At 45.2% G+C, this 18,420-nt stretch overlaps 1 protein-coding gene across 2 annotated transcripts; it reads left to right on the top strand.

Annotated features, from left to right (window-relative positions):
• The first annotated feature begins 938 nt into the window (after positions 1-938).
• Positions 939-18,134, top strand: LOC311051883 (vitamin D3 hydroxylase-associated protein-like). 2 transcript variants are annotated; one of them, XM_084066588.1, is made up of 15 exons: positions 939-1,180; positions 1,269-1,382; positions 11,760-11,900; positions 12,155-12,288; positions 13,090-13,296; positions 13,421-13,461; positions 13,555-13,679; positions 14,718-14,843; positions 15,944-16,041; positions 16,171-16,270; positions 16,604-16,647; positions 16,872-16,911; positions 17,029-17,137; positions 17,515-17,660; positions 18,002-18,134. In XM_084066588.1, exons 1-15 carry the CDS (start codon positions 986-988, stop codon positions 18,131-18,133), a joined length of 1,752 nt encoding a protein of 583 aa, XP_083922714.1. In that variant the 5' UTR covers positions 939-985; the 3' UTR covers position 18,134. The 2 variants fall into 2 exon arrangements, with proteins under 2 accessions (XP_083922714.1, XP_083922713.1); XM_084066587.1 differs by having other exon boundaries at positions 17,509-17,660.
• The last annotated feature ends 286 nt before the right edge of the window (positions 18,135-18,420 follow it).

Genomic DNA, 18,420 nt, shown 5'->3' with positions numbered 1-18,420 from the left:
GGAAATGTATACACGATTATAGTAGAGAATGATGTCTACAAAAACTGGAAAATGCAATGCTGAGCTGGTCAATGACCTCAAGGTTACCAGAGATCAGATATAAATTGTCTCTGTCTGAAATAAAACTTGTAATAAATGTAGATTATTATTATGCTGAAACCTTTATATCATATAAAATGGTAAATGGGGCATTTATATAGCGCTTTTATCCAAAGCGCTTTACATAGATTGTGCATTACATTCACACACCGATGGCGGAGGAAACCATGCAAGGCACCAACCCGCTCATCGGGAGCAATTAGGGTTCAGTGTCTTGCTCAAGGACACTTCGACACTGACTCTGGGGGAGCCCGGGATCGAACTGTTCGAACATTTCTAAAGTTACACCTGTTAATACCAAATGTGGCCAAATTGTCAAATATTACATAAGAAAGGGGCAAAGATTGTGAAAATAGCCGATGTACAAACTCAGAAGTGCAAGGCGTTGTGAGCTTGTAGTTCGGCTATTTTCACAATATTTATCCGTGGAACTGAGTGAAACCAAACGTAATGCCTACAATTCTAATTGGTTGGGGGGGTTGCTGCAATGAAAAGTTTGGGAACCCTTGTCCTACATAACTGCCTGTTCGTATTTCTGTCTGTGGTTTCAGACTTTCTATCATATAGGATTATTTCTCTCTCTCTCTCTCACACACCTCTCTTGCGCACACAATCCCTGGGGTTATGTGATCAAGTTGTATATGACTGCCTTCCAAAGTTTGCGGGCCCTGGGTAGGGAAAAAAAGTGATGTAATGAATACTAATTATACTGCAGCCTGCAGGCCAAATTGGCAGACAGTAGGTCTAGTATTTCCAGTTGGAAGTTGCTCAATGCTCACAGTATCAAATGTCAAGTCTGCCTGTCTCCATTTTCTACAGTAGACCTACACCTACGAGCATTGAATGCTGTTGTCTTGGTACTTGAGCTAATCTGTTGAGGAAAAGAATGCAAAAACATGTTGGAGCAGAAACGACCTGGACAGCAATTCTGATCGCTACACTGTGTGGGACCGGCACACTGGCCATACTGGTCAAATGGTTCAGCCAACAAAAGGTGAAAAGGAAAATCTCGACAGCAAGAAAGCGCAGGGCAGCTACACTGCAGCAAGCAGAGCAGGCTGTGCACCAGTACAAAAACTTGGTAAAGTTTCACCAATTGTTTGTTAGTAATAACATGTCATCCCGAGTTGTGTGCTTATTTCACTAATGGACTAACAATGCGTCTTTAGCATCCTGGTACAGACACCTCTCTCATCCTCTCACTTTCTCTACCTGAGTTGACAACACATCTGAAGGAAGGGTCATTAAGACCTGAAGATGTGTTCTACTGCTATATGGAAAAGGTAAGAAAGAAGTTTCCAACACTTTTCAGTATTCTGAAAAACAATTTCAGATCCGGTCTAGATCGGATACTGAAGTATTCTGTATGTGTGCATGCAAGTGTGTGTGCAAATTAACGGATAAAGTAAGTGGGTCCTGGACCGGATCTGAGCAGTGGACAGTGTCTATTATACTATTTTTACTATTTACTTTCACCTGTGGAAGTGGAAAGCCTGGTGTGATCTCAAACCTGGCTGAGCAGGTTTGGTTGGTGGTTGATTACTGCAATAAAGTTTCATTCATATTGGATATTTGACAGATATGCAGGTCTACAAACTACATGATAAAGCAAAAAGGTGTACAGTGTTGCACAGCTGTTCACCCCGTTATAGCCTGTGGTTCATAATTTAAATGTAGAGAAAGCAAACTCATTGTGGAAACAGTCCCCAGGACTTTTTTTGTGTTACCCTTTTAGCCCAAATGTCTGACTGTACTTTGTGCCGTTTAGATTTCTGTCTAATAAAGTATCCAATCAATCAATGAGCACTCCCTTGATATCACAGTTTCAATCTCTATTAAAAGCATGTTGTCTCTAGAGACTGTTACAGGGATTTCAGGCCATGTCACATCAGGCCCCTCTCACAGCACTGTGCGACTGCGACATCCCTGTGACAGGGATGTTACTGTGACGGTGGCCAACTGGGTCACATTTGACTTGCCAATTTAATGGCACTCTTTTCAATTAATTCACAGTAGTTTCACAATATTAACATATAGGTTGCACATTAAAGTGCGGGGTGCATAATTATCATGAATACCAAAGGATTTAATTACTTGCAGACTACGCCACTCAGGTTTTTTTTTTTTTTAATATATATATGTGACGGTGGCCAGGTTGTCACATGTAACTTGCCACTTCTTTTTAGAATGCTGACACTCTTTACTTTGTCTCAATAATAAATAAATAACAATACACATTAAACTCACAACAATAAAATATCAGTTGCACGGTAAAGTGCGGGGTGCGTAATTACTGTGAGAATAATACTGTTTGTTAGGTACTGCAAGACTACGCCACCTTTTTATTTAAGAGGTAGGGTCCTCTGTAACACTCTTTCTTAGGCTATTCACAGGTTCGAGTTTACCCAGGTAAGTACAATACTTTTAAATGAGAACAACACTTCAACACATATCCCTTGGAGAAAGCTGGACGGAAACAGGTTTGTATAAAAAGGTAATCTATTTTATTAAGCTAATACAGTGGCGTCTATAAGCCATAAAATATTGAAAAGCATAAACAAAATATAACACTAATTCTAAAACCTCAACCTCCTAATGCGCCCACTAACTAACTAAAATACAGGAATACAGACAATCACCAAACACTAAAAACAGACAGGGCTTGTGCAAACTATAGCAAATAAATAATGAATTTAGCGTTAAAGTGCCAACTATTACTGAAGCAGTAAAGTGCCAAGTGCCAATTCAATTGCTATATGTCATATACTCATCACGGTTCAATGCAAAAGGTGGGAATGTCCTTATATGGGGTTTAGCTGGAGCGGGGGTTTAGGCCAGGAATCACTGTCTCTTCTTGTCTTCGTGCGTATTGCCTGCAATCATAGAAACTAGAACCAGTTCATCTGTTCAGGTATATTTCACATATGAGGTTTAGGACCGTGGGTTTATAAAGGTAACGTTGCATAGAAGGACACTTACTCGCCCGCCAGACTGTACGTCTGGCTTTGAGGGTGTGAAGCGCGCAACGTTATCGCCACTGGACCTCTCCTCCGTTCCTTGGTTCGTCTGTCTGTCCTCCCCGTCTCTGCTGCTACTGCGCCGTCTGCTCACCGTCCGCTGCTGGTGGCTTGGTACGTGCCGCGATCACTGTATTCCCCACCTCTGCTCCGTGGTATGTCTGCTCCTCCTGTGCACAACCGTCCCTTCTGGCTGTCACTTCCACACTGCCCTGTATGCCTGTCTCTCTGCTGTCCAAGTGGCTCGCGCTCACTTTTGAATAAGGTGGGCCACACCCTACTCCGCCCTCATTCGCTCTGCCACCAGCGTGACCTGGGGACATTGGCCGTCCGCTGTCACAAGGCCAATGTCACACAGCCTATAGGGGAGTCCAATGTCAAGTGGCTCGGGGACCGGGGGGAAATACATTGTCAACCATAAAACATGCAGTGCAGAAATATAGTTAAGAGAATGATGTTTTTAAGTGCGTAATACAGGTTTTTCATCATCAATAAAAAATGTTACAATTTGGTTTCACCCCCCTGCTTTGACCCTGTCACATCCCCCCCCACTTTTCCGTTGCCAGTCCCTGCAACTGTCCCTAATCATGTCCATACCTCTGGGGTGGCTGGCCTATATTTGCTCTTCCCGAGCGCCGTGGCTCATCTGGTGCTCTCGGGACGGAGAGAAACCCATAATACTGCGGCGTTGTTGCTTCTACCTGCTCGGGCTGCACTACAGCTGGGGGGTCCTCGTGGGGCGACCTGGGGGCTACACACACTTTCAACGCATTTCTATGTATGGTCTTTTCTCGCCCCCCCTTCTCGGGTCTGACTCGGTACACCAACCCCGTAGCTCCCACCTGTTCCATCACTGCGTAAGGCTCGGGGTCCCACCACGTACTCAATTTCCCCTGGCCATCTCTCTTCCTATTTCGAATCCACACTCTCTCTCCTGGTAATAGGGGTGTAATACCGGCCCTACGGTCATAAACCTGCTTTCTCCTCTTGGCCGTTTCTCCCATCCTCTCCCCTGCGGTCCTATAAGCTGTCGCCATTCTCTGTTGGTGGTCCTGTACCCAGCCACCCACTCCCATGCGCTCTTGCGCTGACTGCACTCCTAACTGGACATCTATAGGGCGCCTCAAATGTCGGCCAAACATTAAGTAGGCGGGGGCATAACCCGTAGCACTATGGATCGTGTTGTTATAAGCATGAACTAACTCGGGTAAGTGCTCATTCCATCTTCCTTGTTTATCAGTGTCTAGTGATCGCAACATGTTCAGTAATGTCTGATTAAATCGTTCCACTCCACCGTTCCCAGCCGGGTGGTACGGAGTGGTGCGACTTTTTGCAATACCATAAGTCTGACATAAATGGTGCATTAACTCGGACTCGAAGTTGGGGCCTCGATCTGAGTGGAACCGGGCCGGACAGCCGAACGGCTGGATAATATGCGTCCATAACGCACGGACAGTGGTGTGCGCAGTCTGGTCTCGGGTGGCAATAGCCCAACTATAACGGGTGAATAAGTCAGTAGCTACCAGAATGTTTTGCCACGCATCAGCAGGCCTACCTAATGTGAGGAAATCAATGGCTATTACTTCTAGTGGATATGAGACTTCAAAGGGTTGTAAGGGGGCCCGAGGCTCTGACCTGTTCCTCTGCAGGCTGCAGGCGACACAACCCTGTTGTAACTGACGCACCGCTCCCTCCATGCCTGGCCAATAGAACCGACGTCGCAGCTGGGCCAAGGTCCTCTCCAACCCAGCATGCGCCGCGGCCGTGTGGATTCCTCTCCATACCTCCTCTCTGCGTGAACCTGGACAAATGATCTGTGAGTATTGTTCTTTGGTATAAGGATCGGTCACCTTCCTATATAACACATGATTTCGTATAATCAGTTTGTTCCACTGGCGTAACAGTTGCCGCGCTCCCCGAGTCCAATTCTTCCTCTCCACCATATTAGGGGCTCTCCCCCGTTCCACGCACCTCTTCACCACCTGCACATCTGGATCCCGATCCTGCGTCTCTCTCCACTCATCCTCCCGGGCTGCTGGCGTCGATTGTACAGCCGCCACATCTACAGGCTGCACTGGGAACCGCGATAGGGCATCAGCGTTGGCGTTGTTTTTGCCCGGTCGATACTTGATGTCGAAAGTAAACGACGCAAGTTGAGCAGCCCACCGTTGTTCCACAGCTCCCAATCTAGCCGTTTGGAGATGCGCAACAGGGTTATTGTCCGTGAATATTGTGAATCGAGCGCCAGTGAGATAATCTTTAAACTTCTCGGTCACGGCCCATTTAAGGGCCAAAAGCTCCAATTTGAACGAGCTATAATTTGCGTCATTCTGCTCGGTCGGGTGGAGACTGCGGCTTGCATAAGCTATTACACGTTCGTGACCGTCTTGGACCTGGGCTAGAACCGCTCCCAACCCACGGCCACTCGCATCAGTGTAAACCACAAAAGGCTGTGTATAATCCGCATACGCTAACACCGGGGCTTGTGTGAGGGCACTCTTTAACGCATCAAACGCCCGCTGGCACTCCGAAGTCCACTCGACTTTACACTGGTGGGATTTTACGTCATTTGGGATTCCTATCAATAAGTTGTTTAAGGGTCGTGCTATAGCAGCAAAAGAGGACACGAAACGCCTATAGTAACCCGCTAGACCTAGAAACGCGCGGACCTCGCGGACCGTTGAGGGTGGTGTCCAGTCCCGCACTGCCACCACTTTCTCCGGATCGGGCCGCACTCCCTCTTTGTCCACGACATGGCCCAGAAATTGCACTTCCCTCCGCAGAAGTTTGCATTTGTCTAACCGCAGCTTCAGTCCATGTCTCCACAGGCGTTGGAAGACGAGCTCGAGGTGCTGTAGATGAGAGGAGAAGTCAGGTGAATATACTATAATGTCATCAAGATATACCAGCAAGGATTCTGTCACCTGACCACTCAGACACTGCTGCATCAGCCTCTGGAACGTCGCGGGCGCATTACAAAGCCCGAACGGCATGCGTTGAAACTCGAACAGGCCCAGCGGGGTCGTAAAGGCGGTCTTCTCCCGGTCCCGGGGATCCATTCCTACTTGCCAATACCCGCTGGCCAGGTCTAACGTGGAGAACCATTGCGCCTTCGTCAGGCTGGTGAGCGTCTCTTCTATCCTGGGTAGGGGGAAGGCGTCCTTGTGCGTCACGGCGTTAAGTTTCCTGTAGTCGACGCAGAACCTCCAGCTGCCATCTTTCTTCTTGACCAGTACGATAGGTGCCGCCCACGGACTGCAACTCTCCTTGATGACTCCCTTCTCCAGCATCTCATTCAGGAGGGTCTTCATCTCCCGGTACATGGAGGGCGGCAACGGCCGGTGTCGCTCTCGTATGGGTGCCGCGTCTCCGGTCGGTATCTGGTGTTGCACGACGTCCGTCCGTCCGAAATCCTCGTCATGGATGGCGAACACCTTCTTCCACCGACACAACATCTCGTGTAACTCTCTCTTCTGCGCCTCCGGCAGGTCATCACGCTCCGTCAACACTTCCATCTCTTCGGGCAGGGTCTTCAGTGGTCCATCATCTTCCACACTGATTACGGCCACTTCCACCTCTCCGTCGGTCCCCAGGGACAGGCTCAGGTCCCTGCCGCCTCGGACATCCGCTTCTTCCACCGGGTACAGCCTCCCCAGCTTCTGGTGGCGGTCCAGGACCAGACTATATGCGTGTGGGTTGCACACTCGTATGGGAACACGTCCGTGGCGCACCGTGACGAGGGCACGGGCCACTCCCAAATCTTTTCCATCCGGCAAGGCTTCCATCAAGGCCTCGTAGTCCGCTCCATTTGGTCCTCTCCAAGCGCGGCCCCAGATCATCACTTCACTCTGCGCGGGGATTCGAATCTTCCGCCGGCCGACCGGCCACACATAACCGATGGACCCATCTTCGTTCGTCACTGCCTCCACCCTCCTACAGGTGGCGAATGCGTCCTTCCACAGCGTCCTTCCCTGCTGACATGGAAACACAGGCCTCCCAGGCCATTTAAAGAGGGCATGCCATACAGCGTTCACGACATTCATCCCAATAATCAGTGGTTGAGTACAATGTTCATCTTTCACGATTACAACTCCTCTCCCTGGGATCTTCATTCCCTCCAGCTCTAGGTCCAATATGGCATAGCCAGTGTACGGTAAGTCAAGACCATTAGCGGCGCGTAATTTAAAAACAAGGGGCCCATTTCCCAACGTTAGGTGTGAGAATTTTTCCTCAAATAAGCTTTGCTGCATTAATGTGACTTGTGACCCAGTATCCAGTAACCCCCTTAAGTGGACTCCTCCCATAGTGATCCCAATAGTCGGACAGTCCCCAATAAACACTTCATTAGCCCTTGATCTGGCGAGTGCGCGCTGCACCCCTGTCTCCCGGACCTCGGCGACAGGGCGTACTAGTTTAAATGATTGGGGTCAGATTTACAAAAGCGAGCAATGTGCCCAGACTGCCTACAGCTCCTACAGATCGGCCTACCTCCCTCATCCCACTCGTTGCGTTGGTACGGCTCCCGGCGTCGTTCAGATGGAGGCGAACCGCGAGGTCGTGTATCGGTGGTGTTGGGTCGAAGGAGCGGTCTGATCTCTTTCATGAGCTCCTGCGTAAACCCCTGCATTTGCGATTTGACGTCTTCCATAATCTCCTGTTTCAGTTTCTCTCTCCATTCAGATTCCTGTGAGGGTGTTGGGATAGAGACAGGTTTAACAGCATGGCACAAGATTTCAGCAGTCCCTTCTCTTCTATGTTCAGTGTCTAGTAGGAAGGCCTCATTTTTTAGGGCGGCGAAGTCTTCTGTGGGGTTTCGACGGGCATATATTCTTAAGGCTTGACCCAGAGGGCCTTCAGACAGTCCTACAAGTAACTGCTCTCGCAGAATGGCATCGGAGGGAGCGGTGTCTGGGTCGAGCCGCCGCAGCCCGCAGAACAACTCTCTAAGCCTCAAAATATAAGCCTGCACACTTTCGCCTGCGCGTTGCGCACAGCCATAGAACAAGGCACGAGCTTGGGAAGCAGAAACAGATGTTTTATACAACGTGTCTAAACATTTAAAGACTTTGGCCACTGTATTGCGATCTTCCTTGTCAATTACACTAATTTGTCGCTTAGCTTCCTCAGTAAGGGTCTGTACTACAAAAGCAACTTTTTTCTCCTCTGTTAAATCCTGAGTGCCCAATAATCCTTTAATCTGTTCTCTCCATTCCCTGTATTTCTCCTCACCTTCTATGCCCGAAAACTTAGGTAGCCACGGTGCCCCTGGATACACTGGCATCATCATCATTACTTTCTTGATTCAACCAAACAAAACAAAACAAAAAGCAGCAAAACAGCAAAATTTCAATACAGTTTCTCTTAGGGATTTTGTGTTGTTCTCTACCCAGTCCTGCCGCGCTACGCCAAATATGTGACGGTGGCCAGGTTGTCACATGTAACTTGCCACTTCTTTTTAGAATGCTGACACTCTTTACTTTGTCTCAATAATAAATAAATAACAATACACATTAAACTCACAACAATAAAATATCAGTTGCACGGTAAAGTGCGGGGTGCGTAATTACTGTGAGAATAATACTGTTTGTTAGGTACTGCAAGACTACGCCACCTTTTTATTTAAGAGGTAGGGTCCTCTGTAACACTCTTTCTTAGGCTATTCACAGGTTCGAGTTTACCCAGGTAAGTACAATACTTTTAAATGAGAACAACACTTCAACACATATCCCTTGGAGAAAGCTGGACGGAAACAGGTTTGTATAAAAAGGTAATCTATTTTATTAAGCTAATACAGTGGCGTCTATAAGCCATAAAATATTGAAAAGCATAAACAAAATATAACACTAATTCTAAAACCTCAACCTCCTAATGCGCCCACTAACTAACTAAAATACAGGAATACAGACAATCACCAAACACTAAAAACAGACAGGGCTTGTGCAAACTATAGCAAATAAATAATGAATTTAGCGTTAAAGTGCCAACTATTACTGAAGCAGTAAAGTGCCAAGTGCCAATTCAATTGCTATATGTCATATACTCATCACGGTTCAATGCAAAAGGTGGGAATGTCCTTATATGGGGTTTAGCTGGAGCGGGGGTTTAGGCCAGGAATCACTGTCTCTTCTTGTCTTCGTGCGTATTGCCTGCAATCATAGAAACTAGAACCAGTTCATCTGTTCAGGTATATTTCACATATGAGGTTTAGGACCGTGGGTTTATAAAGGTAACGTTGCATAGAAGGACACTTACTCGCCCGCCAGACTGTACGTCTGGCTTTGAGGGTGTGAAGCGCGCAACGTTATCGCCACTGGACCTCTCCTCCGTTCCTTGGTTCGTCTGTCTGTCCTCCCCGTCTCTGCTGCTACTGCGCCGTCTGCTCACCGTCCGCTGCTGGTGGCTTGGTACGTGCCGCGATCACTGTATTCCCCACCTCTGCTCCGTGGTATGTCTGCTCCTCCTGTGCACAACCGTCCCTTCTGGCTGTCACTTCCACACTGCCCTGTATGCCTGTCTCTCTGCTGTCCAAGTGGCTCGCGCTCACTTTTGAATAAGGTGGGCCACACCCTACTCCGCCCTCATTCGCTCTGCCACCAGCGTGACCTGGGGACATTGGCCGTCCGCTGTCACAAGGCCAATGTCACACAGCCTATAGGGGAGTCCAATGTCAAGTGGCTCGGGGACCGGGGGGAAATACATTGTCAACCATAAAACATGCAGTGCAGAAATATAGTTAAGAGAATGATGTTTTTAAGTGCGTAATACAGGTTTTTCATCATCAATAAAAAATGTTACAATTTGGTTTCACCCCCCTGCTTTGACCCTGTCACACACACATATACATATACATATATACATATACATATACATATACATATACATATATATATATATATATATATATATATATATATATATATATAAATAAATATATATATGAGCCTAAGAACTCCTCCTCTAACACTTTTCTTTTCAGGCTCTACACAGGTTCGAGTTAAAACCAGGTAAGTACTTAAACTTTGATTGAGAACAACACTTAAAAACCCAGGAGAAATTGTAAACTGACAAAATGGCTAAAAAGGGTAAATATACATTTATTAAGAATTTCCCTAGTACAGGAGGCCTCTGTGCCTTTAAAATACAAATAAGAAAGAAAACAATACAATCCTAAAATAATCCTAAAGCGCCAACTAACTAACTAAAATGCAATACAAAAGAGAATGGGGCTGTGCAAATACAGCAATTTGTGCAAAATAACAGAGCGCATCAATAACTTAATGGTAAGTAAAGTGCCAAATGCTGTTAAAGTGCTATAATATGCTATAATAAATAAAGACCAAATACCAAGTGCACATGGGTTTTTTTCGGTGGGGAGGGACCAAGCAGGTAATCTTCTGTAATCTTCTAGTTCCACATCATCGTCTTCAATCTGTAATCACAAAAGCAGGGGCCAGTTCATTTGTTCCCAGATAATATACTGCGAGGTCTAACTCAGTGGGTTTACACAGCTAGTGTTGCATATGATGGCACTTACAACGACGGCAGGTATGAACCTGCCGCTGCGTTGGTGGCGCCGTCGTTCTTAGCTCGCTCCAGGTCCCGCTCCGCTCGATCACTTGGTCACTTGTTGAATTCGCTGCTTTTCCAGGTTCATCTCCTCCTCTGTATGCTCTGGTCTCTCGCAGGGTTCCTCGTCCACGCTACACCTCACACTGTCTCGGTCGTGTGAGTACTCGCCCTTGGTCCCTCTTACTGCCCCAATGCACTGGCCTTTGTCTCAATACACAACCTTCCTCTGTGCTGTCTCTTTTTGAATGAGCGGATTGAGCGCGGCTCTGGTTCATGCTCCGCTCACCGCGCCCTCCTCACTCTCGATTGGCCGCCGGTGTCGTCACCTACTAGGGGATAGGCCAGTGGGGACCACGCCCGAGTCTCTGTCATCATCTCAGCTGTTTGCTGTCATTGTCACTCATTGCTGCTAAGTGGCTTGGGGACCGGGGGGAAAACATTGTCCAACAATAAAAGCACACAATACATTTCGGATCATCACAACACAGGCTTTAAGAAGGGGTTAAGAGATGAAGAATGATACAATAATAAATAACAGAAAGTTAATAATGATACCCCTACCCCGTTTTCCCCCCTGTCACATTACCATGTTAAACAACATGGTACCATTGATATTGGATAGAGGGCACTGGCCCAAAAGATTTTGATAAACACTGCTTTAGATTTTCTTTACTGTATGATTGATTACTGCAAATTGTACAAGATTCCCCAATAAATTAGATACTGACCCAAAACCAACTCTACATTGGGCAGGGGATGGAATGCCCAATCTATCTTTATGTAAACGATTTCTTGCATTTTTTTTTCTTACTGTACATTTCATAAGCTTCCCCAATAAATGACTCAAAACCTATTAAGGGCAGTGGATTGCATGAATCCCACTTTTTAATCACTTTATTTTTTAATGTAAATGATAGAGATCTCCTAACAGGGTGACGATATCATAGCTTCATAACAAAATGATGATCACCTACTAAACAGGGTAACATTAAGCGAGCTATCTATAACCACATGAAGCACATTTTGTCTGTAAAAGATGAAGATAAAATTAACATACCCATGTTTTCTTCACAGACCCTGGAAGTGGACAAAAGAGTAAACTGCTGCACAGAGATTATGGTGGAGAGTTTTGACCAGCTAAAAACTGTGGACTCTCGTAAAGATGGGACCTTATATGGAGTTCCTGTCAGCATCAAGGAAAATATAGGTTGCAAGGTAATTTGTGATGGTTTATTGTTCAGTTAATAGAGCATTTTATTCAGCATAACAGTATACACCCATAAGAGCAAACCATCAGATTCATTCAAATTAATGAAGGTTGCATGCTTCATTTAAAAAAAAATGGTGTAGTAATAAACAACGTTTTTGTGTGGAGAGAAGTATGCAACCTTAATTCAGTTGATTTAAGCACCAATGTGGCAGTGGCTCAGGAGGTATAGCGTTAAGTGTTTGTTGTATTTTCTTCTTAGGGTTATGACACATCATGTGGTGCGATCTCTAACCTGGACAAACCTGCTCTGATGGACAGTGTGATTGTAGAAGTGCTCAAGAGACAAGGAGCAATTCCGTTTGTGAAAACCAATCTTCCCCAAGGTCTTACAAGGTAATTCATTGTTAACCTGTGTATCATTTAGTCCCATTGTCATGATAATGTTGATAGCGGATCAATTAGTGACGATTTCATATTACTGTCAATGTTTATTCTGTAGATATTCAGTTAGTGCAAGTGCCGCAGGAATCCATCATCATAAGAAAAGGTTGTGATCACCGGCTTCGGATCCTGTCAATGCACTGAATGGGACATTATCATGTTTAATCAGACTGTTGATTGGTCTAAGTAGGTGAGATACTGACCTACCGGGGCTCAGTTGGTGTTTTGTTGTTGTTCTGTGGGTTGATGAAAGTTGGGGTAAACGGTCACCCCCAAAACATGATTTACGATATCGGTACATAAGTCGGACAGCGCTGAGTCGGCTCAAGCGAACTTCCCAAAGTTTGACACATCAACTTGCCCGCTTTAGCTCGCTCGGTGGTGCCTCTCGTGGCTCAAGTTCGTCCTAAGTCCTATTGCTTCACCAATCTATGTCCCCGCCTCCCCTCCCCCCCCCCCCGGCCTGTGCACGGAGCACGCTGACGTCACCAAATTTAGAGCGACGCCCCTCTGCACTCTGATTGGTTAGGAGATAACAAGGTCCTAAGACCAGCGTTCCTGCAAGGTTCTCCCAGCCTTTTTTTCTTTTTAAATAAAAGGCATGGGTTTCCGAGGTAGTATCTCACCTACTTAGACCAATCAATAGTCTGGTTAAACGTGATAATGTCCCATTCAGTGCATTGACAGCATCCGAAATGGGTGTTGTGATGCACATTGCTTCATTGTTTGGCCCCCTCCTGGCCCTTTCTCCAGTTATGACTGCAGCAACCCCATCTATGGACAGACTCTCAACCCTCACAACCTTCAGAAGGCCAGCGGTGGTTCCACTGGTGGGGAGGGGGCTCTCATCGGGGCTGGAGGTTCTGTGCTAGGTATAGGCACTGACATAGGGGGCAGTATTCGTATTCCATCTGCCTTCTGTGGGATCTGTGGATTCAAGCCCACTGCTGGGAGGCTGAGGTGGGTGTTTGGGTGGGTTGTAACAGTAACAATACATGTTACAGCCATAATACAAATGGTACACCATGAAATAGTAGTGTTATAATTTTTATTGACACAGCAGGATGTCTTTGTGTCTCCTCAGTGCACGAGGCATAAAGACCCTCAGTCGGGGACAAAAGTCAGGTAAGACCAGGTCACATGTGGCTCCTCTAAAAGTGAAAATCCCTGTATATGAGTGCTCTAAGAGATTAGATTTTCTGTTTGTTCTTACTTCAGTGCTTTCATCTGCTGGGCCGCTGGCTAAAGATGTGGGCAGCCTTTCCCTGTGTATGCAGGCTCTTCTCTCTAACCACATGTTTTGCCTGGATCCGACTATTCCACCCATTCCTTTTAACCTTGAGGTGTGTCTACTGTTCTACCGTTCATTTTACTGCTCAGTTTAGCAAGATCAGAGTAAGTGGTATGAACCACCAACAGAGTAAGCAGTCAAGTAAATAGTGATAAGAAAATAAATTAGTGCTACAAGTAAATTGGAATAGTAGGTATGTAGACATCAAACCTAGTATCTGTCTAAATAAATGGTAAATGGTCCACTTATATCGCTTTTATCCAAAGCGATTTACAAATTGCATTACATTCATGGAGGAGGAAAACCATGCAAGGCACCAACCTGCTCATCAGGAGTAATTGGGGGTGTGTCTTGCACAAGGACACCTTGACAGTAGCCTAACGCTGGGGGAGCCGGGGATCGAACTGGGAACCTTCCGTTTCCCAAGTGGCCGCTCTACCTCCTGCCGCCCCAATAACAATAAATAGCATACAGTACTATCTAAAATAAATTACTTATTGTAGCTTGTAAGCAAGCGAATAGCATGTTGACATGTTAACGTACATAGCATGTGTGAACAAGTAAACAACATACATCTGAAGAGCATAACAAGGATCTAAATAGACAACAACTGCAGATACTGAAAAAGGAGTGCTATGGTGTGAGTTACCAGACTGTGGCCAGCGGTGGAAAAAGTACTCACATTTTTTACTTAAGTAAAAGTATCAATACTGCAATATTGAAATACTCTATTACAAGTAAAAGTCTGGAATTCAAAATACACTTGGGTAAAAGTACAAAAGTATTGGTATCAAAATGTACTTAAAGTTCCAAAACTAGAATGTACTCATTATGCAGAACGTCCCATTTCAAGTTTTCAAATGTATAAAAATCTTTTGAAAATAGCAGATCTACAAGCTCACAATGCATCGCATCGCTGTGTGACAACAAATTGGAAATACTCCAGTAAAGTAAAAAATACCTCAAAATTGTACTTGAGTAAATTCACTTAGTAACTTTACACCACTGACTGTGGCAGAATGTGGGGAGTGAGAATGATACAGTACTTGACTATAGAATATAGAAATTGTGAATTTTCCTCTGTGTGTAGGTGTACCAGAGTTCCAAACGGCTGAGGATTGGTTACTATGAGAACGATGGTTACCTGGAACCATCTCCAAGCATGGCTCGAGCCTTCAGGGAGGTCAAGGCTCTGTTGGAGAAAGCAGGACACACTGTAAGATGCACTCACATCATGAATTTCACCCCAGTGATCAATAAAATGTAATCTACCACATACTGTATATTCCACACCCATATACTGCATGCAGGCAACATTTTATATGGATAACCTTCTTGCCTAATCAATATTATCGTCGCTGTCAGGCAGAAACCTCCATATTTAAACTTTTCTTTTATAAATGAATGCCGTACTACTTCATCATACTACAGTGTCACACAAAAGTAGAAAAAAGCTGTGAGCTTAATAACTAAATGATAAATAACTAGATTTGGTCCATTGGAACACAGGTTATTTTTCCTGAAAAGTAAGTTTTGGACATACAAGGTTTCCACCCTTCAGCGATGATGGCTCCACTGTAAAGGAGCAACACAATTTCAGTCAATAATTGGTATGTGTGCTATTGGTAGTGATTTATACCAATAGCACACATTTACAAGTGAAGCAATCAATATTCTCACATGCTGATGACCACGGCTGCTAACCAACACCTCCCCTCATATGAATTAGGAGAAGCACATACTGTACAGCTTAGCTCGCACTCTATCTCATACTCCACCACCTCCCCTTCTTTTAGCCTGGAAACCAGACGAATCTGCCAGTGCGAAAAAAAAGGATACGCAGTGATATTAGTCAGGCCATGCCAGGCCCCTTTTTCATCCTTTCTTTCACTTTTCCATTTCTGTCTCCTCTTCCTCATTCACTCTTTTTCCCATTCATGTTCCTGAGGGAGCGGCTCCATCAGCAGACAATGCTCTATGAGATACTCAGGGTCAAGAGCTGTGCCATGATCCAAGGAATCCAGGGCCTAACATTTATTTTTTTGTACGGCTTACGGTTCAAGAGTTATGGGCTAAAATGTGAAGCGGCCTGTTATAGTGTCACCATGGGGCCGATTTGAATTATTTGTGGTGGAGGTTTTTCCTTGGCCTTCTTACGAGTGTGCATGCAAAGTTTCATGCCGATCAGTCCTAGCACAGACACACAGACAGGGGTGAAAGAGATAATGAAATACAGAGATAAAGGTTTTATGCCCAACAGTGACAATATGAAGTATAACAATGAGTGTCTCTTTTTTGTCTGTTCTCTCCATCTAGTTTGTGTGCTACTCTCCACCTAGACTCAGTTATGCCATGCATGAGCTGATTACCAGGGGTATGCTTGCAGACGGTGCTATCACCTTTCTCAGTGGCATGTGAGTTCAAACTTGCCTTTGAGCAACACAATATGTTATGCTTTGCTAAAACAACTGAATAAAATCAGATGGGCTACTATCACCATTTCTATTAGATTGCTTAAAATGTGCATAAACATAATGTTTCAGGAGGGAAGGCCCTGTGGATCCAGCTATCACAATGCAGATCTTCACTTACAGTCTACCAATATTAGTGAAGAGACTCATCTCTAACCTGCTCAAACCCCTGGTGAGTGCTGGGCAAGGTTTCGCCCAATCCTAGCCCCATTATGAAATGTAACAGAAAGTATAAAACATGGAAGAAATAGTGGAGGTACTTGTGTACCTGCAAGATTAGCTCTCCACACACACACACACACACACACACACACACACACACACACACACACACACACACACACACACACACACACACACACACACACACACCGGAACAAGTACTGTACATGCAGACAAATGACCGCAGCTTTGACCTTCTATACAGACATCTTCTCAGGGTCAGCTGTAGGTCTGTACTTTGAGAATGTTGCTTTATGTTTGACATTAAGTATCTCTTCCCCAGTTTCCTCGCATGGCGGAAATCGTAGACGCTGTCTGTGGAGTTGGGTAAGACTAGAGACTACTTAGTTGCGCGTGGATGTCACGCACCGAAAATAGCAGATCTACAAGCTCACAGCAGAGTGCGTTGTGAGCTTGTAGCTCTGCTATTTTCGGTGTGCAACCCCGGCACATAACTAAGTATAAATCAGGCTTAATCAGATGTGGTGTGGTGCAGTTTGTGCCCCACTTTTTGTTCCCAACATGAGACAAAATATACTGTTCTTTTTCAGCTCCATTCAAGCTCTGTGGAAACAGCATGCTGATGTGGAGGTAGGCTACAGATAGACATTAGGGTCACAACCCGGCTTTTCTGTGGTCAACCCTTATGTTTGCATATTTCCCATGCGTGTTATCCATGGGAAATGAAGTTTTTGTGTTCTTTATTAGGACTACATTTATGAATCTATAGCTGAATGGAGGAGATGTGAGATGGACGTGCTGCTATGCCCCATGCTCGGACCAGCCTTCTCCCTTTCCTACTGTAGCAAGCTCAACTGTACGGTGCACTATTTTGCTGTTTTACAAAATATAAACATATCGTTGCTGTCCGCGCTTCTGACAAAACCAGCTAACTCCATTGGATCCTCAAACTTTCTGCTAAACCAGCTAACTCAACCAAAGGGGGTGGAGTTAGCTGGTTTTGCTGACTCCAGGCTCCACCCCTTCATGACCTCCAACCTCATTGTGAGCTTGGAGTTCCATTCAGCTGTTCAATGGTGAACAAAACCTCCTAACTCCATTTTTTATTTTGTTTTTGTCATTTCCTGAAAACAGGAGACATTTTGGAGTTAGCTGGTTTCTGCCAGACAGCAGAGATATGATATATTAATGATCTTACTTAACTTTTGTATCTCTGTTAATGTGTAGCACCAGCTGCACTCTCTTACACCATTCTCTACAATCTGCTCAACTTTCCTGCTGGAGTGGTGCCTGTTTCCACGGTGACTGCAAAGGATGAGGAGGAACTTAAACACTATAAAGGCAATTTTCAGGACCCCTTGGACAAGCTCTTCAAAAAGGCAAGAACAGTGGACATATGGTTTTCATGTTCAGTCAATAGGCTGTGAACCATTCATTCAATCAATCATTCTTTCAATTATCATCATTACATTTACTCTATCCTATCCTCAGTGGTCTTAATGTTAACAATGGAGAGTCAACACTTTCACCTCTTTTGTATCAGCTTCACGCAACTCTTACATCAAGTAAACTCTTATGAATAATCGGCTTATCTGTGACTCACAAGTTCTTCTTTTGGCCAGTAGGTGGAGGCACCATCCTGTAGTGTACAGTGATGCTGTGATGTACAGTGATGTACTAAATGTGGATGGTACTGACTGACTCCTATGTTTGCATGCAGGCTGTTGCTGGAGGTGAGGGGCTGCCTGTGGCCGTACAGTGTGTAGCTCTGCCCTGGCAAGATGAACTCTGCCTACGATTTATGAAGGAGGTGGAACAGCTGGTCAAACAATGTAAAATAAGCAAGAATTGAGAAACATGGCAGCCTTGGGCCTTAGAGGTGGCTGGCTTACGCTGAATCTTTCACTCAGTGGTTTATAGGTTTTCTGTAATATATGAAAAATGATAAAGTCACAGTATAGAGCCATGCTTTGCTACTTTAAAAGGGATCATGTGTATATTTTACGGTTAGGTTCCGTTCCATTCCATCTTTGAATTAACTTTCCCAAACATGTTCTTTCCATACTTCTGAGCTGCTGTAATAATGTACGTATAATGGGAAGTCTAAAAATCAATATACAATAGCATATGCATACAGCT

Source organism: Gymnoscopelus microlampas, assembly GCF_963454915.1.
Source record: "Gymnoscopelus microlampas genome assembly, chromosome: 9".
Taxonomy (NCBI): Eukaryota; Metazoa; Chordata; class Actinopteri; order Myctophiformes; family Myctophidae; genus Gymnoscopelus; species Gymnoscopelus microlampas.
This window is presented reverse-complemented; position numbering and strand designations above follow the sequence as displayed.

Coding starts and splice junctions, on each gene's coding strand:
- LOC311051883 (XM_084066587.1), top strand. CDS start 986: ATGCAAAAACATGTTGGAGCAGAAACGACCTGGACAGCAATTCTGATC. Junction 16,271..16,603: donor CTAACCTGCTCAAACCCCTG/GTGAGTGCTGGG, acceptor TCTCTTCCCCAG/TTTCCTCGCATGGCGGAAAT. Junction 17,661..18,001: donor TGGACAAGCTCTTCAAAAAG/GCAAGAACAGTG, acceptor GTTTGCATGCAG/GCTGTTGCTGGAGGTGAGGG.